This window comes from Dryobates pubescens, chromosome 9 (genome assembly GCF_014839835.1).
Source record: "Dryobates pubescens isolate bDryPub1 chromosome 9, bDryPub1.pri, whole genome shotgun sequence".
Classification (NCBI taxonomy): domain Eukaryota; kingdom Metazoa; phylum Chordata; class Aves; order Piciformes; family Picidae; genus Dryobates; species Dryobates pubescens.
Window position 1 is genome coordinate 11,673,908 of NC_071620.1, and position 25,199 is coordinate 11,699,106.

The 25,199-nt window shown below is 40.0% G+C and overlaps 1 protein-coding gene across 1 annotated transcript in view; it reads left to right on the forward strand.

The window, feature by feature from the left end:
- The window catches only part of ZNF516 (zinc finger protein 516), a 103,077-nt gene that overhangs the window by 32,042 nt on the left and 45,836 nt on the right, over positions 1-25,199 (forward strand). Inside the window, exon 2 of the mRNA XM_054164296.1 lies at positions 10,647-12,678. Coding sequence (XP_054020271.1) covers positions 10,773-12,678 — 1,906 coding nt within the window. The 5' untranslated portion in view covers positions 10,647-10,772. The remainder of the gene's footprint in view (positions 1-10,646; positions 12,679-25,199) is intronic.

Genomic DNA, 25,199 nt, shown 5'->3' on the forward strand with positions numbered 1-25,199 from the left:
GTAATTGATGTTTGTATTACAAGGTGATAGATTTGTCTTGCAAGTTGTAGTGTGTGGAAGAATAAACAAATGGGCAACAGCCTGTGCAGCAGACCATTCTTGCTGGCTTGTTTGCTTGCTATCCAGTGAGTGATAATTTCAGGGGCTTTGCTTTGGTTTGCTTTTAAGTAGTTGCTCAGCATTTGTGTGCTGAGGCTGTACAAGAGTTTCTAACCAGAGCATAGGTTTTGTTCCTTTGCTTTTTTCCTGCTCTTAGCTCTGCCTTCTTGTTCCCAAGGCAGCAATGAGCTCATGGATGTTTTTGGGGATGGACATCCATCTAGGTGCTTCTCTTTCATGGAGTTTGTAACACAAAATAATTTTCTGCACTTGGGTAAATTTCTGCCTGCCTTTGGATTTTTGGGGAAATTACTTGCACGCTGTAGGTGAGAGATTTGCTCCAAGATTTAAAGTCTCTGGTTAAATGGCAAGGGGAGGGGAACTACATGTACTTGTTTGTAAAGAAGGTGCAGTAGTTCTGAACAGAGTTGTCAGGGTTTATCTTACGATACCCACAATGTCCTGACCTGCCAAAGTCTGAAGCATTGTACTGTAATGAGAGTGAAGTTAACAAGGTTGATAAAATATGCCTTGAAATCACATTTATAAGCAGTGGATAGAATATTTGTCTCTTTGGATGATACATTGCAGTGATATTCCGTAGAGACAGTTCAGCACTTCACACCAAAATAAGCCAGACCAACTGACAGCTGCAAGATTTGATTTGGGCATTTAGTTCTTCCTCTGTTGGCTGGAAGTTTTGAAATGCAGAATAAGTGATCTATTGCTTTGTATGCATTTGGTGGACAAGACTGTTGCTTTCTTTCCTTTGTGTTTAAAAAAGTAAATAAATAAAAAGAGGAGAAAAACAGTTACCTTACTGTTTAAGTCAGTTAATCTTTATGGTAATGTCACTTTTGGTGCACTGGCTATACCTGTTTGGTGTAGCCAAACAGTGGTGAGCCAGTACAAGGTTCATTATGTGTCAAAGTTGGATTTATCACATATGCACTGGAAATGGCTTTTAATTATGAGAACTACAGAAAACTCTAAAATGAATGAATGGAGTAACAAAGCAACAACAGTAATCTTTGAAACTGCTGGTGAACTCAGAAGCTTGTGATTCTTCTTTTAAACTAGCAGTGATCTGTCTTTTTGCTAAGTGGAAGATAAGCTCATTATGAGAAATTATGTTTGTGGATGTTCAGGGGTTCTATATACCTTAGTGAGAAAGTGAAATTAAGGTATTTCTGAGACACAGGCTATCTGCAGATTGGCCTCCAGCCCTCTGTCCCATACTGGTTTGGGTCTGGTGTCACCAAGCCAAACCTGTGTGCAGTTCAAGCAGCACAGTGGGTCCTGAGTCTCAGCTGGTGCAAAATGAGCTTCAGCTTTGCTAGTTTGGGATCTGTGAGGTGCAGAGCATCTGCACTTAGGCCTGAACATAGTCTGCATGCTTGACATTCAGCAGTGTTGCAGAGAATGGAAAAACTGTGATTGAAAGTCTTAATTACCTGCTTAAGTTCTTAAACATTTAAGAAAGCTTCCTAAAATAGAGCTTCTTTATGCTATTTTGTGCTTTGCTTTGCAAGAGCATACTTATGCTATTTGTTATATATATTTTTATATATATATATGTATATATATGTATAATATCTAAAAATAAGTAACCCAACAACTGAAACATAGATTTTGGTGGTGTGTTTTGTGAGTTCTGTGTGGCTTCTCAGTGCTAAACAGTGTTCTCTGAGAAGGTAATGTTTAACAGAATGCTTTTATGGTTTATTGCTTATGATTATCCCTCCTTGTATTTCAGGGCACAGTTCCTCTCCCTTTTGCCCCTCTGCCCTTTCTCTTGCCCTCTCCTTTTCCTTTTTTATCTTTTTTTCTTGTTCTTTATATTTTGGTTTGTATTTTTTTGTTGTTTGTTTTTAATGCAATCTCTGTACTCTTAAGAAGTGATTTTGAAAAGAGATGAGGAAGTATAGCCCAAAAGCTTGCTTCAGTGCTTTACAATGCCTTCACAGTACTGGGGAGGGGGAAGTAAGCAAACAGTTTGCTGGTGTTGCTTCAGAAATATATTTTTTTTTACAATAAGGCTTTAATAGTTAAAGAACAGTGCTGTAATTCTAAATCTGTTAACAAGTTAACGCTTGGCAACACTTATATTTATAAGGTAATGATTTTACTATAGCAGTTTGAGGAGTAGGATATATTAGATATAAGAGAAACAAATTTATTACCTTGAATTTCTTAATTCTCCACACGGCTTATTTCTTGGCAATGTTCCGTAGAAATAATCTTTACCTTCCATTGACCTGCTGAACACGTAACTGTGGCTAGTAAATTTGCTTGGTATTAAACCTACAAGGTCTGCTATGGCCAAGTCACCACACTGCTGTGTGAGTGTACTGAAGCACTGAAGTTTGTTCCTCACTGGTGTAATTGTTAGTTGTGGCAGAGAGGAATTTGGGCACATAGGACAACATTGCTTGGTGTAACCTTTGCTGGGGTAGGAAATTCGCAATTCAAAATGTTTACTTTTAATTATGCTCATGTTTTTCTTCCATTCAGGTCTTCATTTACACAGCACAAAGGCATGCTGGTTTTAGCCAGGGGTATAGCTTCTCATTTGGTACAAATTGATCCTGTAGCACTGTGTGTGCTTATGGCAGCTGAGGATGTGGTTTGTGTGCAACTTGTATGGATGGGGCAGATGAAAGGGGCAGTAAAAGGGGATGGGTGTACATGTGTGAGATGTACTGTGGTTTAATCTTCTATACCAGATGACAGTCCAGTCTTTATTCTTCTGTAGGTAATGTAAAAATAATAAAACTAAGTGTTTGCTTGTCATGACACTGCAAATAAAAACATGTTGAGGTGCACACTGAGCAGAACGTAACAGAGGATATTAGCAGGAAAATGTCTTGTCCATACCTTGTTGGAAATCAGCCCCTATGCTGTGGATTTAAAATGGCCACATTACAACTCTGTGTGAATTGGTTTGCGGTGGAAACCCTAACAAGATCATTAAATATAAAAGCACTGTTGGATGTTGGGAGAATACAGTGCCACCCATGTATATGTGCATCTCCACAGACATGCATGAGCAGACAGTGTCAATGCCATTGATTTGAATAAGGAGGTAATGCACAGTATTGAGGTGACTTTGCTTGCATTTGTAACTGAGTTATTTTATTGGCTTGATACTATAAAAATTGTGGATGTTGCTTCCACTTTTAATTTTTAATACCTGAGAATGTCAGGATGCTAAAGTAACTCACTTGGTGGGTGTGGCCAAATAGGAAAACATTATTGTTATATAAAAGTAAACTTGAGAGGTTTTTTGTTTGTCCTTCAAAGATTATTTTTTTTAACCTTAGATGATGCTTATAGTCAGAATTAGTGATACTCTTATCAGAATAAGGGCTTTTGACTTTCCAACATATTCCATTAATGACCCTAGGAAAAAGAAAATCACATCTGCCCTAGTGCAGTTCTTTTCTTTTCTAGGACTGATCAATAATCACATTGTGTATTCATTCCCCCCTCCCCCCCCCCGAACCCTGCAAGGTCAACTTTAACTACTAGTCTTTATATTTCAGAAAAAGAACATAGACTTCCTTATGCATTAATATTATTGGTCTCAGTGTTTCCTTTGGATCTAGTCTACCATTACCTATCAAAAAAATCAGTTAACTTTTTTCTGTTGTCTTTTTTTTTCCAATGTAAATACTGTATCTGTCATTTTACAGGAGAGCTTCTCTCCTGTCTTCTGATGCTTTGTTGAGGTGCTGTGTTAAGATGTCTAGGCAGGAATTGGACAGAGGATACTGAGTTTTGCAATGGTTGTGTGATTTAAATGGATCCACTCTTGATTGTATTGTGGCATGTGACAGTGACAATGGGAGAACAACAATTTCAGGGCCTCGTGTCTGGATGGTAAGACAGCTGCTGCAATAAAGTCCTGTTATGGTTGACCGGTCAGTCACATTTGGACAGTTATTTCTAATTAGAAGTTCTTATTTACGTTGCATTAGAAGAAAATAGTTTGACCCAAACTGGTAGATAATGTGCTTGAAGTTTGTTCATCCTCTCCTCCTTGCCTTGAAAGATTAATGTTACTTTTTTTGGTTTTGTCCTACAGTCAGAATAAATAGTCTCGAAAGAACATAACCTTAAAAATAAGCTTTAAAAAAAATAAATCACTGTAATATAATGGTCAGCAGCAACTGCTGTAAAATAAAGGATTATTGTGGGTAGCTCTGTCAGTGTTAGACAACACCACTAGTTTAAGTCTAGTGATGGTGGCATTTTGTGATTTCTATATTGCTGGGGTTTTTTTCCACAAAAGTACTAATGATACTGGTTCCCTTTTATTCATTTCTTCATATTAGAGGGGAAATGTAGTTTGTTCATAATGGATTATTGATTGGTCTGCAAACAGCAGAAGCCCCAAGGCCTTGTCATCAATGGTACTTACTCTCCCAATAGTGAATGCATCGCTTCATGCAGCTATTTGCAACCCCAGTCTGTAGAATATAAGCCTGTAATTGTTACTCTTGTGCAGTGCAGTTTTTAGGGAGAGGAACTCTTCATTGTCATTATGGGATTTTCCCCCTCAATTTGTTCAAAGAATAGTCCCTTTGTTTTGGTAGCAAGATAAAGCTTGTCCTGGATGTTAATGATATATTTCAATTCATTGCTTAGAATACTACAGTGTAACTAATAAAGTACATTTCTTTGTCTCCCTGAAGACAAACACGCACAGTATACTAAAACACAAAATATGCACTGAGTGGGTGACAGCTCTGTGTTTCTCAACACACCCCGTAGCAGTGCAAAAGCAAACTCCCCCTCCTTGCTCCTGAACTCTTTCTTGAAGAGCAACAGAAAAATCTTTGTTTTGAGAGAGATCACCTTTCTGCAAATGCCTACCTCCAGCTTTCCTAGCATTAGTGTCTTTATAATTTTTTCAGTGTATTCTTTCCCCTGCTATAAGGGTGTGGCATGGGTTGAGAAAGGCCTGACTCTGCTCTCCCAGCCTTGGCTGCTGCTCTGAAGCCTCCTGCAAAATGTCATTAGCTCATGGAGGGAGAAAGACAGAAAAACATATGATGTATTTGGAGAAGCTCAAAATAATATCTCAGGGTTCAGACAGCAAACTTTTTAAATGGGAAGAGCTTCCCCAGCTGCAGGGAAAGGCTGGTTTGAAATAATTAAACAAAAAAAAAAGTATTGCAAAATGCTGCTGAGGGGTTTTACGAAGCCTAAATGGAAATAAATTACTAGAAAATCCTTGTTTGTTTCTTTCCAAGAGTTTTTTCATTTTTCCTTTCCAGTCCTGTCAGTTTCGGCAGGCTTAAACCAACTTCAGGAGGTCTGTTGTCAAGATTGTCGCTTTTAATAGGGGAATACATTTGAAAATCTGACAGTCCTCTACAACTGACTCAAGATTTTTGGGTAGCATTTTACTGGATTAATTCGGATTGCTCTCAGAAAATTAGTTCAGAGCTGTGCTACCTTGACCCAATGGCAGGCTTAGTCTACATGTTGCAGAATGACAGGATTTCCTGCAAAGTATGGGCTTACCATTTAAAGACAGAGACTGCTCTTCTACCCTCTGATATAGTCTGAAGGATGCTATCAGCCTAAGGCAGTAGAGGGTCTATAGGAATTTGGGTGGGACTGGTGCCTAAAAGAGGACAGTAGGATCAAACCTTTAATCAGGGTGGTGGACCCTGATCCCCACGGGATCTAGGTGTTCAGAAGAAGCCATGTCCCCTCACAAAGCGAGGAGAAGGATGTGCTGGTGTATGTAGAAGATGGTGTCTGCAGCCTGGGAAGAAGACAGGGAGGAGGAGAAGAGTCTCCATGGTTCAATGAGCATGAAGGCTGGTGAGGCAGTTGTAAAAACTTCTGTCTTTTGTCCTCCTTTTTCCCACACTTTGGTCTCTTCTGGTGTCTTCATTCTGAGCAGCAAAGTCCAGTTCTGGGAGAACCAGATCCTTCTCAGAGGAGGAGAGATCAGCTGTCTAGGTTGCCATCCTTTGAAAGCTGCAGCTTTTCTCAAGTACACCTAGATCATGTGCATTGTCCTATCGTTTCATCATCGAGAAGGAATTCCAGTAAGATATTTTTTCCACAAGATCATGTCTCACAGTGTTTGTTTTGTTTTGGTTTGTTGTGGGTTGTTCTTTCTTTTTTTTTTTTTAAGTCATTGTAGCTTTTGGCAGAGGAACATGGTGGAATTATTACAGTGTATATTCAAAATCTTGGAGATTAGAGAAGTGATATTTTTCCAGTGAATTTGTCTTTCTGATGGGACTTGAAATACTCACAGCCAAACTGAAAGCAGTTTGTTCTAAAATACACACAGGGCTATTTGAATAGGTCTGTGTAACTTCCCAGATTGTATGTTCTTGTTCAATACTTACTGAAGAGTTTCCTCTTCTTCATCTACAGCCCATGCAATATGATTTTTAAAGTCAGGTTTAACTGAAGATAAATTAAAAAATAATGTATAGTCTTCTGTATGATTAAATGGGAATAATATTCTGTTTTCAGCTTAGTATGCACTGCACAGGATATTTCTATGTAAGAAAGGAATTTTCAGTTACTTTTTCAGTGTGGAATCACATTCTATTTTCCAATTTTCTTGTGTTGCTTATCTTCAATACCTTTTTTATTACTTGTTTTCCAAGAGGCACAAAAGATCCTTAAGAGTACCTATCTCACCCTGTGGAGAGTCCTCACAGCATACCTCATTCTCTTCCAGTACATCCAGGTTGCAGGAAGGGAAGAGTAATAGGTATTCCAGAGTGCTCCTGTTTTATTTGAAGTGCTGTTCCACAGTACTTGGTATGCCTGCTTCACTTCAAGACTATGTGAGGGGCTTGCAGAAGTTGTGAGGATGGTGCAGCCGTGCCACTGGTCTAACTGCTGCACTGTAGGGCTACCATGTGGCCTTGCTGGTGAAGCTGTGCCTTATACTGGGTAAGGTCCCTGGGCTCTGTGGTGAGAGCAGGTTGCTTTGACCAAACGTTTTCTCTCAAGAAGAGAACTCAGACATCTGTTGTTTTAAAACCAGAGAAGTTTTGATGCCTAAATGTTTGAATTAGAGTTGAGTGACAAATACATGGTTTAATCTCGCAGGAGAGCTTGATTTCCCTTCTTAAGGGGGGGTAAAAAAAATTGTTTGTATTTGTTCCCATGTGGGTCAAGGCAAAGACTCTGTGTGAGACAGTGGGTGGAGGAACAAGCCTTAGAACTTAAATAATTGACTAAACAAAGGCATTTCTTGGCATGCCACCCCTCCTGGTTTTGAGTCTTTGTTCGTGTTTCTCTTGCACCTTGCTTTATATAGCAAGCCTCCATGTAAACAGTGATGATGTTAAGTGCCTCAGTTTGTTTTAAAGAGGTTTGAAAATGCCTCCTGCACACTGACAAGTAGCTTCTTACTTGAATTTGAATTGTTTCAAATTTGTCACACTGTCAAAATGCAAATATTTTTATCATTGCAGTCAGCCAGAAGGAAGTTAAAATAGCTAGGGCAAAATTTTACTCACAGCAGAAGAGCAATCAATGTAGTTTAATTTACCAGTTGGCATCTTCCATCTCTTGCACCATCTTTGAAATTGTTTAATAATTAATACTGAGGAGGAAGTTGTTAAGCCAAAATACTATTTTCTGTTGATAAGATTCTTGACAAGTGTCCTGTCCCTCATTTTGTATGTTCAGTCTTCTGAACTGAATCTCTTTTCAGTTCCAATCTTTGGTTTTGCTGCTTCTTTCTAATGAGCACTGGCTTTGCTGTGCTGCAAAAAGCCCATGTAAGCCCCTGTAATACAAGAACTACATTTTTAAGTGGCATTCAAATGATGTGAGAAGGCAGTTGGAAGTTCTTTGTGTATGTTTGCATCAGTCAATCTACCAAAGTCCAAGGGAGACTTGCATGCCTTGTGTAAAGCAAGCTCAGATTGAGTGAAGGTGCGTCTTCCCCTTGGAATTTCTGTCTGTGGAAAATCAGACTTGAAGTTTTGTAACTCTTAAAAAAGTGTGTGAATTCAAATAATTCAACCCTAGCAATACTTTATTTCAACTTTTAAAGTTACAAATTGCAGTTCATTGACCAAGCTAATGTAATAAAGATGAAGCAATTTTCCTCAGAATATTTTGGTGAAGATGATAACACTTCCATTAAGTATTTTAGACTAATAAAATAATTTGGTAATTTTTTAACTCTGACATTTTCCCCCTCAGGCCTAGTTTAATACAGGGCTGGGGGGATCTTCTGTGAGTGGCTAATATCCCCTTTCTAAGTAATGCTTTCTTCATATCCTCATTTTCATAACTAAGTTTCATTAATGAAAATGCTATAAATAATTGAAGTGGACTATGTCAAGACTAAGCACGGGAAAGCTGTGGCCAAGTAAACAAAGGGACTGCGAAGTTTTGGATTTATATGTGCCTGAACTATTCCTTTGAACTTTCAGACAGGAAACACTGTCAAAAGTTGAGTTAAAAAAAAAACCAACCCCCCCCCCCAAAAGTCAGTCTACCAATAAGCACAAACTGTAGAAAATGCAAAATATGAAAAACATTATATAAAATATGTGGAAAAATCTGTCTCCAGAGCTTGCTGTCCTTATTCTACAGTGGTGCAAAACATTTCAGAAGAAGCTGTTCACAAGTGTTAAATGCAAGAAGTTACCGTGGTATCTTTGATTGTAAGACAACATGGCTTGTTACTTGGAAGATTTAGATTATGGGTCAAATAAATAGAATATTTTCTGAATTGTTTCATCCATCAGTGTGCAGTGTGAACTACATTTGTATTTCCTGTTTTGCCTTGTTCATACCTTCTGGTACTCAAGGAGGTTTCTTACACCGCCCCTTAAACTGGTTTTAAATGGCTAATTTCAGAGATGAATTTAGATTCTCTTGTTTGTAAACTTCTTGCTTCTATGGACTTCTGAATTTCTGATCTATTACTTTGTTTTTTTTTTAATCATCATAAATTAGTCCTAGTATAAAAATGCTTCAAGAAAATAAATTACATTCATAATGTATCCCTTATGTATAATTGTCAACTCTCTGAGGAAAAGGTAGTTTGAGGAAATGGTGTTGATAAGTCTTAACATGCTGAATGGATATTAGGCAGAAAATTAAACCCAGCTCTTGTAGTATATAAGAGGGTTAGATTAACTAAAACATAATTAAGTTATTTTATAGTATGTAACTGAGATGAGCAATGCATCAGTTTTACCTTGTTTTTTGTTAAGCTCATGCTGGTGATGTGGTTAGAGTATTTATTTACATACTGAAGGGATCTGAGAAACCTTAAAATTTGCAGCTGTAGATACCTATTTTTATTTATTGAGTCGTAGATGTCAAGTGATGGATGTGTGAATATATGGTCTTGTTATTGCTCTGCATATTTTTAGCTGTGTTTTAGAAGCTGATGTTTTCTAAATGAAGTAATAGATTGGTTCTCTTTACTAGAGGATACAGTATTCTTTGATCTTAGTCATGTGGTGTTTGGAGTACTTAAAGAGGATAGGAAGCGGGGGGAGATTTTTGTTTCACAGTGTAGTCATTGGAAAAGGAACAGTCTGTGGAGGTCTTAACCATTGGCTTTGACTGTGTACACTGTGAAGAACTGCTGGTGTGTTGCATCCTGCATTGTTGAGGCCAATATTGACTCTTAGATTTAATCATGACAAAATACAAAAGCCTTTAAACTTTTATTAATCGATTTTGTTAATCAAAGTTGTTTCTTGGTTTGTTTGTTCGTTTATGGCTAGGACTGCTTCATTGAGGTGGGTGGTGCTGTGGTTTCCCCTGTATCTTGTTGACACAAATGACTCACTTTTAAGATCATTTGATACCTAGGCACATTATTGTTACTTACTTTGTTAGATTGAGACTAAATATTACACTTCAAGGGCTTTTGTTCTTTGTTGTCCATCAGGAAATAGCTTTTAGTTTTCCTGAATGCTTTTCTCAGGCACTGGATGCTTGTTTTCTCTCTAATCAAAGTACTGAGCGTCCTCAGCCTCTGCGCCTGCTCTGTGCATGCCACATCAAGCACAGCAGAGCTGTCTGAGATGCAAAGTAATGAAGTTGCCAGCAGGAATATGATACTTGCTAAAGTCTCTAGGAGAGCCTTTTATGTTTGGCAAGTAAGTATTTTACATGAAATTACACATGATGGTAAAGCCACAGATTTAAAGTGTAATAACCCCCTCAAGAAATGTTTTTCTCATTTAAGATATATTTTTAGCCACTCTGTCTGGTTTTAAAACAAAAAGTATTTTTAAAGTTTGCACCTCTTAAAAGCCACTGTGATGTCAGTTTATGGAAATGAATATTTGCTCTTTTGGGGATTTTACTTGTTTATTAATGATGCTTGCCACTGAAGTCTAGAATATCAGCAAAAGGAGAAGCTGCTGCTTTTTGGTGCAGCAAACTGTAGTGTGGTATGCTTCTGAGTGCAGAGCGAGTGATGGAAGCTGTTAAATTAAAAATATCAATAGTTTTCAATGTGTTTAAGAATCTATTTCTGCAATTGCTGTACATTTGTGTCATTTTTGTTCTTGTTTCAGGTGATCTATGCCAGCCGCTTACAGAGCACAGAGAAGTAAATCAGTGCTTTGGACTCGAGTCGAGCAGGTGAAAGGAGAAACATTACCCCAAGAATGAAGCAATAAAACATCTCTCTGCAGAACCGTATGATTGAAAACGCGGTCCAGCCCTCTTCTGCTGCCGGACATACTTTTGTCCTCCTGCCCCTCTCACCCAATGTTGCTGTAATACAGATGGATCATACAAGAGAGGCATCAATGGAGTTGCGGAGATCCTCCAGTCCAGGCAGGCTAAGCAAGAGTGACATGGATACTGAGAAGACCATGTGCCACAGCTGCTGCATCTGCGGTAAAAGTTTCCCTTTTCAGAGCTCCTTGTCACAGCACATGAGGAAGCACACGGGTGAGAAACCCTACAAATGCCCATACTGTGATCACAGAGCGTCTCAAAAGGGCAACCTGAAGATCCACATCCGTAGTCACAGAACAGGCACTTTAAGTCAAGGGCATGAGGTGGAGATGGGAGAGGCACAGCTGGGGGAGATGGGTGTTTCGGAGGGCCTTGGTGGGTGCACCAGCCCCACTAAAAGTACATCTGCCTGCAACAAGATCTTGAATGGTACTGCTCAGGTAGATAGCAGCAAGATCTTGTTGAGAAGCAGCAAGAAGGAGGTCATGGAGGTGGTGCCAGCTGAGGAGGGTGGCAAGCTGACCTCTTACCAGTGCACATTCTGCAAAAACAAATTTGAAAGGAAGAAGGATCTGGAGCAGCACCTGCATCAGGTCCACAAACCATTCAAGTGCAGGTTGTGTAGCTATATGACTCTGAGGGAGGAGTCACTGTTAAGCCACATAGAGAAGGACCATATAACAGCTCAGGTCCCAAATGGAGAGGCCTACACTGAGAACTGCAAGAGTGAGCTGAGTGCAGGCGAGTTTCCATGTGAAGTCTGTGGTCAGGCTTTTAGTCAAACCTGGTTCCTGAAAGCTCACATGAAAAAGCACAGGGGGTCATTTGATCACGGGTGCCACATTTGTGGCAGGAGATTCAAAGAGCCCTGGTTTCTCAAAAATCACATGAAGTCACATGGTCCCAAGACTGGGAGCAAAAACAAACCAAAAAATGATTTGGAGCTGATAGCCACTATCAATGATGTGATACAGGAGGAGATGATTGTGACAGGCCTGTCTCTGTACGAAGTTTGCACCAAGTGTGGGAATCTGTTTACAAATATGGAAAGCCTGAAAGCACATAACGCTGTTCACTACCGGGCACAGCGCGGCGGTGCCGGGGATAAAGCCGAGGGCTTAACTGATGGGACCCTAAGCTCCTCGGTAACGAAGCAGTTTTTCTTGCAGTGTCTCAATCTAAGGCCATCTGTGGGGCTGGATAGAGTTACTAGAGGACAGCCTGGGAAAAGAGTAGCTGAGCTGGATCCAGTCAGTAGCTACCAAGCTTGGCAGCTGGCCACCAAAGGAAAAGTTGTAGAGCCTTCAGAGTACGTGAAGTATTTGGGATGGGATGAGGCCTTGGCAGATGCAGATGTGACTTATGACAAGGATAAGAAAGAGTACATCCTTGTCAACCAAGAGAAGCGCAAACGAGACCAGGACTCACCCAGCTCCTCCAGTAACCCCAAGAAGAAGAGCTGCAGCAGCGGGCGCCCAGAGAAAACTGTGGTTGCCCCACCAGGGGAGAGCTGCCCACTCACCCAGGGGGACCTGGACTACCGCCCTGCCTCACGGCAGAGCCGGCGAGGCACCCAGAACAAGTCCACTGAATGCTTTGAGTGTGGGAAGATCTTCCGCACCTACCACCAAATGGTGCTGCACTCGCGGGTGCACCGCAAGGAGCGGAGGAACTGCAGCGAGGGTGGGACGGCCACCCAGCCTGACCGCTATGGCTCCAGCAGTGAGGAAGGAGACTCGGGGTCTGTCAGCGGGCCCAGCACACCTGGCTCTGCATCTGCTCCAGAGGATTCAGCTACCTCTGGCCTGGGAGAGGAGGCAGCTGAGGAGAGCTCAGAGGAGGGAGCAGCCAACCCCTCACTAGGTAAGACTGCTTCCAGCTTTGCCTTTCTCACTATCACTTATCTCTGCATCTTGTCTTGTGAGACATGGAGATGAGGCAAGGGACAGAGATGGAAAAGCACATGAGAGCTTTAGAGATGATGTAGATGGAGACCTGTGCCTGTTGTGCGCTGCTGCTTGTCTCGGCATAGTGACTAATTTCTGGTGCAGGTAACAAAAAAAAGATCAGAGGAGATCTTTATAAGGTGCAGGTGTCTGTGAAGGATGCCTGAGAAGTATTTTACTTGACTATAGCAATGCTTTAGGGTAAGGTAGTGTTTTCCCTGGACATTTCAGGGTTTTTTCCCAATTCATGGGTGTCATGGTATTGTTCTGCCTGTAGCATGCACGTGTAGCAGGGGCAGGGGCACAACCTGTGTATTGTAGCCCTGAAGCATGTAAACTTGTTCACTGCCAGCGTGAGAGGTGTCTCTCTCCTCTTCTCTGCTTCACTTCCCAAATTGTGTTTATAACTCCAAAGGCTATAATTAATCTCTCTGGAATAAAGCAGTCCTTTGAGCCCAACACTGCTAAATGGAACAAATTATTCTCCAAATAGAAGCAAAGTAAATATTTAAAAGAACACCGTTAAGCACTTCTGTACCTTTTCTTCCCCCCCCCCCCCAAATGTTTTATTTTTGTTGTTCACCATTCTTTGTTTATAATACCCTTTTAGAAATGTGAGATTAACCATTCTTGCCTTACTAGCCTTGCATGGAGTTTTTTTGTTTATCTTCTGTTTGGCAAACAATAATGTTTTCCTTTCAGTATTATTCTTTTGTTCTGAGGAGCACAGAGTTAAACTTATTTTCAAGACCATTGTGGATGAAGTCAATCTACAGCATTGTGGAAGAGGGTGGGTTTATTCTATTAGCTGTGTTCTTTCAGGGGTTTATATGATGTTACACTTTCTTCTGGCTACAGACCTTGTAGCAGAAAGCAAAATTACCTAGGATTGTGTATTGGTAGTTACATGTTTTTCATGAAGTTTTGGAGCAGTGCTGGATGCATTCTTTTTTTGTCATTAAGCATCTTTCTTGAAAGTCCCAAATAAATTTGGGGTTTACACTGCTTGGCAGTATAGTTTTCAAAATACAAGGCATAGAGAGAAGACAGAAGACAGAAGGACTGAAATAGTAAAAGAATTAAACCCGTCTGTTTGTCCTTAAACCTGCAAGAATGGTCCTAAACTTGATTTTGCTACAACTTGGATCAAGTCCCTGATGGGCAAATGGAGTACACACTAGAACATTAAACCAAGAACTCATTTTTTTATTATTTTTTTTCATGCTTTCTTTCCCTTTCAATAAATCACAACTCCAGAAAGTCTTAACTGCAAGCTGACTTAAATATTTTCACTATGATGATTTGCTCATTTAAAAGACTCAAAATTTGGCTTTCATATCTGCTGTGGAATTTTAGACACTGGAAGTTCCTTATGGGAGCTACTTACTGACTTCGTGTGAAAATCCATCAACTGATGCCAGAAACACGTTGGTACACTTGATACAAGATAAAGTGGTCAAACTACACTTTTGCCTGGACTTAAATGGGGCTGCCGTGTTTTACCAGTGTAATGTGCAGTTCCCTTGTGGGAACTCCTGTAATGGAAAAACATCTCTCTAGAGAAAGGCTAAAAACACCAAAACACATTTTCACGTGATGTTCAAATAGGAAAGCTGTTCTTACACACTCTCTGTATTAAAGACTTTATTGTTAACAAGAGGACCCATCTCATCTCTTTGCATATCCTACTTCTTAACTCAAAGTTTGAGCTCTTGTTACAGGGGTGAAAGGTGAGAGTTAAAGTCACACAGTGTTCTCTGTCACAGGAATTAAGGCGACTGGCTTAAATGATTTCACTAGCCAACATTTGGAAACTCTCTTCTTTGGGTGTACAAATTGGTCCTGCTTCAGCTGTAAGAAGCAAACTGATGGGCCTAAATAAAAGTCCATCTTGGAAAAAGGTCGTGTTTGCACTGATGGGCTGGGAGGGTGGCTGCTGCATTTTGTATTCGCTAACATCACTGCTGAAGAGCTCATCAAGTATTTAACTGGCTAAAAAAAAGTCTTATGACAATGAAAAATGTTGGCCTTGTTTCTAATAGAGTTTTGTTTAAATAAAATCACTGTGTTAATGAAGTGAACATTTGTTACAAGTTTGGATTTAGAAGACAGTTGGATTTTTATTTGTTTGTTTCTGTTGCTGTTCCTTCATTTTTGTTGTTGTTTTAAGGAACTTTCATAGGTTAGTGTTCAAGAGCTATGTTTCTGATTTTTCTGTTTTTGGTATACAGATTTACTTACACTGCCCTTATATTGTTTTCTAAGGGACTGGGATCCTTCTGTCAAGCAGGCTGTGGGATTAGTTCTACTCTTCGGCAGATTGCGGCTTTAATCTGAGAGGCTTTCTTTCCTTCTCCTACAAAGAGAAACTTAAAGTGTACAGAATATAAGCCACATTCCACCTTCCTGTATGCTTGTGCTAGTATCAGGTGTTTTGGTATATCCTTGACGCACATTTTGTCCTGGAATTGCTGCAGTTTGCAATCCTCTGCTGTGGCTTTTTGTAGTTATTTTTGCAGGTGAAGTTCTTCTGTTGAGAGCTGTGCTCCAGCCCCACAGATGGTATCCCTCCCCAGTGGAGGTGGCCAAGTAGAACTCTTGATTCCTGTTCCTGACATGCCTTCTATGGTGTTATTTTTACTCAGGATGTAGTCAGGAAAATCTTGTTCTACTCATAAGGTTATATAATAGCTGTATATTGTTGTTTTTAAACTTTCATATCTTTATTGTTTTTCCTCCCTTTGACACAGTAATACGTTATCCTAGGTCAGAAAAAGGCCTTGAGACTGACAGGTATTGAGTGTTGTGGCCTCGACTCAGCTGAAAGTACTTTGTGCATTTGTTCTTAATAATCTGAGCAGTCTTGTTGACACAAAGTGTCATCTTGGAGCAGGGAGGTTGGCACTGCACCTCTGGTCACTTAGGGCCAACAGATGTTGGAGCCGAGTGTGACTGGGACTGGGAAGCACTGATACAGGGCTTATTGGAAGAAGAGCAAGAATTGCACCTTGCATGTGAAATAGGGTTGAGAGCCTCCAGGGTAGTAATTTCTTTGCTCTTAACACAAAGGTAATTTGTCTCTGCTGTTTACGAAGAGTAACACAATGATTTCTCAAGCATGGGGGTAGTGTTTGCAAACCCAACTTGTCAGCTGCCAGAGGGTAAGGTAGTGGGTTACAAAGTGGTTTCCACCTTGTTGGAATGGGAGCGAAAATTAGTTTCCTGGAGTTACACGCAGTGTGCCGTGTGATACCTGTCACACAAAAATGTATGCAGGAGCTATATGTGTCTTGTGTGACAGCCATATGTGCCTTGTGTGACAGCCATGTGGGAAAGAGTGGCCCAGAGTATATTCACTGTGTTAAGATACATCACAGTATAACCTGGCAGGCAGCTAAACACTACGCAGCTGCTTGCTCACTAATTCCCCACCCCATAGTGGGGTAGGGGAGAGAAATGGAGAAAAAAAGAAGAAAAAAAAAAACACCACAAATTTGTGGGTTGAGATAAAGGCAGTTTTAAAAGGACAGAAAAGGAAGGGAAAATAATAATGAAAACAATAATGATGAAAGAATTAGAATATAAAAGTGAGGGATACACAATGGAGTTGCTTACCGACCAATGCCCAACCAGTTCCCGAGCAACAGCCCCCTGCCAGCTTTCCCCCTTGTTTATATACTGAGCATGATGCCATATGGTATGGAATATCCCTTTGGCCAGTTTTAGTCAAATGTTTTAGTTGTGTCTCCTCCCAGCTTCTTGTTTCCCCCCTCAGCCTACTCACTGTGAGGTGGTATGAGAAGCTAAAAAGTCCTTGACTTAGTGTGAACACTGCTTAGCAACAACTAAAACATAGATTTATTATCAACATTATTTTCATCCTAAATCCAAAACAGCAGTGTACCAGCTACTAGGAAGAACAGCTCTGTGCTGGCAACCCCAGGATGTTATTTACCCCTTGTTCTATACCATTTACATCATGCCTAGGTCCCACACTTTCCAATACATACAACTGATGACGACAACCTTTCCTGTCTTTTGATATATACACACAGGTATCATACCCTTAGTCTATGGGTCATCCCTCTAAAATGTCCATTGAGTTCATTTAGTCCATGATTTTGGGCTCCATCTGTTGTAACAGCCTTTGAGGGCAGGAGAGATGGTCTGTAGTGTTGGATTGTTGAATGCTGAAGTCAGTTCTGGTTCCATCACTGCTATGCTTGTCTGCTTCTTTCATCACTGCACTTTGCCTGATTTCATCAAAATTCATTCTTCACCAGTCTGGGTAATTTTTGCTGTAATATCATGGATATGGTATATGGCAACCATAGTAGTAATGATATAAAGTACTATACAGCAATTAATGTCATACAATTCAGATCATTTGCTATTCTCATCCTGAATCAGATCCCCTTGAGGAACACATTGGATTTTCCCATCTTTTTGCATTACCCATGTCCTTGAGCAAAAGCAATCCCATGGATGGCTTTGCCTTTTCCTGAAGGAGGAATAACCCAGATTGTCTTCCCCAGCATATTTTTATGTGCATGACAGAAACTTTATCCCCTTCTCTAGTATATTAAAGTTTTAGTGGGGCAGGGCTGTCTGGACTGGCAGATCCCCTAGTGCTGACTAACCAGGTGGCTTTTGCTGTGTATCCCAGTGTTCAAAGGGCCCACCTCTCAATAGAATACATAGAATAAACCAGGTTGGAAGAGACCTTCAAGATCGTTGCGTCCAACCCATCAACCAATCCAACACCACCCAAACATCTAACCTACGGCACCATGGCACTCTCAGTGTAGTCTTCAACTATCCATTTGATCACGTGATAGGGAATGTGATATACCCACTCAGTGCCATACTCCTTGACCCAGGTATCTGTGAGGTTTGTCTGGGAATGAGTCCTGTTGTCTATTTTTCTGGAGTGCCTTGTCACCACAGGTGGTGTATTCTGGGCAGTGACATGGGGCATAGAATATGTTTCCAGCTATCTAGTGATTGCTTCACCATTGTAAACACATGGTGCTTGCCTTGATGGGTTTGTGGGAGTGTGATATCAATCTGCCAGGCCCTTCCATATTCATATTCAGCTATTTTCCTTCCTAACATGGAGGCTCTAACTGCTTGGCTTGCTTGCTTGCTGCATATTTTGCATTTATGGATAAATTGTGCAGTAGTATCCATGGTCAAGTCCACCCCTTGATCACAAGCCCATCTATATGTTGTGTGTCTTCCTTGATGACCTGAAGCGTCATGGGCCCTTTAAATTGGCCTATAAATAATTGACACTTATGTTGCCAGTCCAAATCTACCTGAGCCACTTCAATCTTAGCAACCTGATCTGCTCTCTGGTTGTTTTGATCCTCCTCAGTGTCCTGACTTTTGGGTATGTGAGCATCTATGTGATGCACTTCTACAGCAAGGACCTCTACCCAAGAAGCAGTATCTTGCTATAATTTAGAAACCCAGGTGAGTTTACCTCTGTGCTGCCCCTTGGTCTGTTTCCATTGCTGCAGCTACCCCACAGGGCATTTGCCACCATCCAGTCCCAGTGTGCTGGATATGTTGCACTGAAGCTATGAGGTCTTCTGAAGCCCTGCACTGAAAGGTGGGTAACTTCAAGTGGATTTCCATGTGAAAAGAAGAAGGTCTGAGCAGTCACATGAATGAGAGACAGCAGCAGAGGCTTGTCTTTTCCACACCTGTCAGTTGACCCACTGACTTCTTACTGAACTGCTGTTTTGGAGCTCTTTGTATTTGTTTCATTATAAAAACGCCTAGAAATTCATGGACAGACATTAATTTAGCATCTTTTATCAGTAAATTTAAGGAAAAGAGACTTCTGGGTGTGGATTGCAAGTTATACAAACTAGAAGATATAACATAAACTGTTTATCTCATGTATGTTGTAAGAAAATCCTATATGTAAATTTGAATGCTGGAATGGAAACATAAAGACATCAGTAATTTTTGTGAAAGAAGAAGAGTAGGAGACATTTATGAATCATAAATTTGGACCTTTTTTTTTTTCCTCAGATACAAATTAAATCCAAGAGCTGGAGCTTTAACAAAAAGTGCCCAATTTCATAAGGCTTTTGAATTAAAATGAATGAAATGTAAATATTGTCCAAAGTTGCTTTAATTTTCCAGTATAATGGTGAGGCTGCAAGTTGAGGGAGGAGAGGAACAGTAGGAATGAAACAGCTCATCAAGTGAAAATAGAAAAACGTATATAGTAACTCCAAAAAGAGCTAATCCTGGTAACTGTTTTCTGTTGCCAAACTGAGTAACATGAAACACAGCTGCCACCATCTACTACCAGGACTTCATTGTTCTTACTATACAAAAGTGTGTTCCTCTGTGTGCAAGGGAAGTCCTCTCCACTGTTTAAAACCCAAACATTTTAACTGTAGATCTTAATCAAATAATTATACTTTAGATACTTTTCATTGCAGACTCTCACTTACTGTAAATTTCACCATTTCATGCCACTGAAGGCAGTGCTGTTTGGGCATTTTACACCAAATGAAGATCTTGTTCTCTATGTACAGTCTTAAGAATGCTGAAGTTACTTTAAGCATACAAGAAATTGGAGAATGTCTCAGTGCTGGACAATTGCTAACAGCTACCCTGGGCTTCCAAGCAATGAGGTGGTTTTGAGGAAGAACAGTGTCTCAGTGGCTTCTCTTAGATCCCTGCCATGAAGATAAAAACAGTACACTGCGATTACACACAGTTAATTTTGGCATCGCCTTGGAGTTGTTGTTGGAATATAAAACCCTCTCAACTTTACAACCCAGACTAATTGTTTTGGTTGTTATTGCCAGTGGGATTAACGCCAGGACTGTCAAATACAGCAAGTTGATGTTTTAAATCATAGGGGAAGTTGGGCAGGGGCAAGGACCCTGTGCTTGTAGAATTAAGATCCATTAGGTGTTTGACATTTTGTGAAGTTCAAACTTTTCTTTAAAGCAAATGCAGCAAATGAAACAGTTACCTGCTTTGAATGTGCCTAATAAGGCCATTCAAAAATTGCTTCTTTAAGTGTGCTTTTTTCCATAATGCACATAGTCAAATCCCAGTGTGCATAGCTAAGCCACATGCGGTGTGGTGTTTTCACATGATCTGAAGTTTCTCTGCAAAGCACTGCAGGTTGAAGCATAATTTTTTACCACTATAGGCCTGTGTGTATCTCCACAGCAGCACTTTGTTACCTCTTCCCTCCCCTTTGGACTCCTGTATGCTCCTCCAGACTGCAGAGGGTAGCTCCTATTCCTGTGGTGCTGCCATCAGCAGCAGCTTTTTTGCTTTCATGTGTCTTTAGCTGTGGGTTGACATGAATGGGAAGAAGTAGTGAAGGAACAGAACAAAATAGAAATTATGCTGATTGTTCCAAGGACATGGATAACAGGAAAAATGCTGGCAGTTGCAATTGCTAAGGTGTGTATCAAAGGGAAAGGAAGAGGGAAGAGTCACAGGACATCTAGAGATGTGATTAAAATCTCCTTTGGCATGGGTACCTCACACATGAAATTGTTTGGCCCTTTTTTGAGGCTGATGATGGGAGCTGTGCTTCAAGAAGCTCATGCAAAAAGAGTTTGAATGGAACAGGGCAGCAGTTCTTTAGGATAATGTAATCTGTACCCTTTAATGCTATACATTTACCCTGACATCATACCAACTAAAGAATGTTTAATGATTGCCCTGCAGGCATCTTGAGTAATTTCCACTGTGTTCCTGATTACCACGCTATGCATTACTAGGCCCTGTTTTACTTGGTCTCACATAATGTGGGTGGCCAGCAAGAGTGTTAAAAAGTAATTCAAGTTCCTCTTGCAACGGAGCAGGGTGATGAGAAACAGATAACACATAGTTAGCTCAAGTCAGAACTAAGGATTGCTGGCTGAGTTGTAAGTGCTTCAGTAGATGAATGACTTCTCACAACACAGATTGTCTTTGTTGTTGCTCAGAGACAACTTCTTTTGCAGCATTTTGAAGTTACTAATCCAGATGTTGCACTGCTTTTATTCCTTACAAGCATTTCAGTAGCGAGTCTTGCTTAAGAACAAAAAAAATTTGTGCAGAGTATTTTGATCCATCATGTCATAGATAATTCTGCTGTCTTTAGCTTTAATTGTTACTGTTCATTTTTTTGCAGGTTGCTATATACAATAACAAGGCACACAATTAGAGTGCTGCTTAGACCATGTATTTTAGTTGTGGGTCTGTGATATGAGTGACCAAGGCATAGCTCAGCTTGGAAGAACATTTGTACCAAGATGCTAAGGGGGAGATAGGTTTACCCAGCCTTTATTTTATTTGTTAGAGAGCTAGGAAGTGAATGTGGTTTCTTAAAGGGAGGAGACAGTAGGATAAGCTTAGCCCCAAAGCTTATGTAAGATGTATTATACTTATTCCACAGCTTTTGGAAGAGATGCTTCTAAGGATTGCTTGTGTCTATGTTTAGTCCTTCCTGAATTGCCAGTCTCCATTCCATGCTTACCAAATACTAGCATTAAAAAAAAAAAACAAAACCACAAAACAAACAAAAACCCCACAAACCAACAACTTGCAAGGGTGTGAAAAACTATCATCAGGGTTTCCAGTTTTTGTAGTAGGCTTTTATTTCTTAGTCAATAAGTATTATAGACATCTGCATATATGGACATGAGCTTGGGAATCCAGCTGCACAGTAACTCAGCTTTTGCTAAACCCTGACTTCTTAACACCTACCCTGGCCTTGCTGTCTTGTAAAAGACAATTCATCAGTTTCGCTATTTCCTTGTACAGGATGTTTCTATAACATCAAGGTATGGCATGTGAAATACTGCTTTGTGACATTTATAGACATAAGATCACGTTGTGTAGTGCTTTTACTTTCTAGCAATTTCTGATTAGTAAGCGAGGACTCCCTTTCCCTCCAGCTAATAAAACAAGAATCAGGCAATGAAAATTGCTATCGTAGTGTTTTTAATCTGATTTCCAAATATTTCAGTAGCACTGCAGCTGTGTTTACTGTGCTATAAATGACTGCTAACCAAGGGACTTGTGTAGCTATCTTTGATGTTAAATCTATTTTCTGGTTTGGTTTTTGTTGTTGTTTCTTCTTCTCCCCTCCCCCCCCTCCCCCCCACTCTTAACATGGTTCATGGTTTGTCCTTCATCCATCTTAAACTGAGTCACATTTTCTTTGTTAATGCATTACATTTGGCAGTAGATGCTCTCAGTGGATATGGTTGGTTAAATTCTGCAGGAGCTGAAACCTGGAGGAGTCCCAGGGCTGCACAGGATATAAAAGTAATGCGCAGTTTGGCCTAGTGTTGGTAGATAATTTGTTTTCTGCAGGTGCATTTTACAAATACAAGTTTTACTAGGTCTCACTTGATTTCACTTTATTACTTTTTAACCCAGTAGTCTCATTCAAGCACTGGATTGCTTTATCTTGAATGTGCCTGACTGTGGTACCAGTAAAAGTCAAGAGCAACTTAGCTACAGTCAAGGGAACTCTTTACAGTGGGAGCATCAATAACTTCTTTTTATTCTCAGTTTTCTTTTTGATTTCCTACAAGATTTACCAGCAGCAAAGTTGGCTTTTTAGGGAGTTAAAAAGCATATAGTGAATTTTATGGAACTGTGGAGAATAAAAAAATGAGTTTTCATTATAGTTTTCAATGCCTTAGTCCTCGAATGAGACTTCTGGATCCTTCTTTCACTTGGCGTATGACTGCTAATGTGTCATATTTTTGTGACCAATATCTAGATATTATTTGCAATGCCTGGATGGATTTGTAAATGTGTAGGGAACTGATTTTCATGGTGAATTTGTTTTCCTTGTTTATGGACAGCATGGGCTTGAACTGGCAAAGTATTGAATGCTTTGGCCCTGATCCAGCAAAAGTCTAACTGCTGGCTTGATTGTAAGCATATGAGCAGTCAGGTTAGAATCATTGTTAACTGCTTTGTTAAACCACTTGGCACCTAATAGCTTAAGGTTAGGGAAGAATAGAGAAGTCTTTCTTTTCTATTATCAATGCCAGTGTAGATTGCATATCCTGAAATGCACTGTAGTGTACAAACTTTACATGGGGTAAGATTAGGGGAGGAGCAAGTCTCAGAACTGTCTTTTGTGGATACTCTGTTAATGGATTTGGTTACGCTTTAGTGATGCTAAGGGCAAAAATCCAGCACTTTGTTCTTTTAAAGTGCAGAACCTCTATTGAGACAGCGTCCGTGTGAAAGACAAAAGTACTCTCTCAATTGATGCTTATTGTAACTTGGATATGGCTGCTTGCTTAACATGGATTTAGAGCCTAATATATTCCTCATACAGAACTCATGGGAGAAGATTTGCCCTCCAGCTGTTTAGAACTTTGTTTTCCAAGTTGTTAATATCAGACCTCAGCTATTACTTCATTATTTGTATAATATTAGTCATGTTTGGGGTCTGCAAGTTAGAGGTAGTTACTCTGAATCAGTTCTTCCCCCTCCCCCCCAAATGATACAAAATCCACTAATTTTATTTATTTATTTAAGATTAAATTGGGGGATATTTTGTAATACAAGACACTCCCAAACCTTGTGTTTCTTTGAGATAACAAATTCATCAGGCAGTTGAAGGCATCAGCTACACCTAACAGCACTTCAGAGGTGTGTGTTATCTCAGGATAGCATATGTCTTGTGATGTCTTACTGCTTAAATAACATTTGAGGCAAGCTGTTGTCAGCAAAAAGTAAATATTTTGGGGGTGTGTGGAAAACCAGCATAACCACAAGGGAAATATATGGGTTCTTTTGGAAGGGAGAACCTCAAGCCTAAACACCTTTTCTTTTTGACCTCACTGCTCCTTCATTTTTTTGTATATTTTGACAACAGAGGTTGCATGCCAATGTTGTGATGGTGACAAGCTGAGTGCAAGGAATTGGGATGATAATGGGACGCTAAAGACTTCCCCTTTTCCCATCCCTGATGTACCCCAAGGTAGTGGAGCAGATAGTACACCTGGTCTTTGCCATTTGCATGTTTTTCTAAGTGTTTAACATCACTGAACCAAAGGTTTGTTCAGGTTTTCTGTGATTTACCCTGTATTCAATAGGTAGTAAAGCTGTTTTTACTAGATAATGAAGCAAGTAGATCCTTTGCTTCCCTTAAAAGAGAATTAGAGAAGTACAGCTTACACGGCACATGGAACACATTAATCTTATACCCCTTAGAATACTTTGCAGAAGTTTCTTGCCTTTGCACATGCCTGTATCCACGTACACAGCAATCTCCCAGAAATGTCTTAACCTTAAGTACTGTTGAGTCCTGGAGAAGCTTAAAAAAAGAGTCAAACACAGAATGGCAAGTAAAGTTGTACAGAAAAAAAATCGATCTTTACTTGGATTGTTCTGGGACGGCACAATGGGTACATGTAAGTGAGTATCACTTGCTGCTGTAGTGCTAAGCGTGTTTGGAATTTGTGTGGAAACAGGATGCTGGGTTTTTTTCATTCATTTCTACGCATAGACATGACATATTAGTTATAATTAAAACATAATCACTTTATTTTGCAAGTGAAGTTGTTAAGGTTTTTTGACTCTGATGTTATCAGCATGCAAGTGCCTAAAATTAAGGCTTGTAATGGAAACGAAGTGTTAGTAATGCATAATTAAATTTTTATGTGCTAGTAACATTTTCTGCTAGACTGACCTTTCTTGGTCAGTTCTAGTAGAGAAAGGTTTAAAAAAAACCACAAACCAAAACATCTCTTAGGGTATACTCAGTAAGTTGAAATGCTGAGTTTGCTCAGTCAAGTCGTCATGGAAAGTACTCTTCATACAGTATTTGCTCAAATTCCAGTTTTGCAACTTTCTCTGAAGCCTTCAGAAGCCAAAAGGAAAGAAACATGATACCTAAGGGAGGTGAATGTTGGGATGGTCCAAAACCATAATGTAATTAAAAGCTCTGTCAAGCTAAAAAAGGATTGAAAAAAGCTAGGCAAAACTTCAGAAAGTGTGTGAGTGTATGTAACAAGTAAAGGTTAATCCATATAAATGGGACAGGGCTGATGTGTTACTATTAGAGGTGCATCCAAATGACATAAACCATCTTATTTTGGAAGCTCATTGATACTTCCAAGCAGACCTCTGATGCTGACAGTCCTCCAGAAATCCCTGTTGTAGTGGGAAGCAGAGGACACGCAAAAGCACAAACCAGAAATTTGGTCTGCAATAGCAGCCGTGTCTGTGAATTTGCTTTCTAACATATGTTTGGTCTGATGCACAGCATCTGAAGTATCACATAACATATACATCAGAAAATAACCAATGTACACTTCTTTTATTGAGGGTCTGAATTTAGAGTGAGACAAAGTATCATTTCCCAATATATCTCTGGTGCTGTGGGTAACCTTGGGCTGGCACTACTGAGAGTGGGGTGCCATGGGGCAGTGG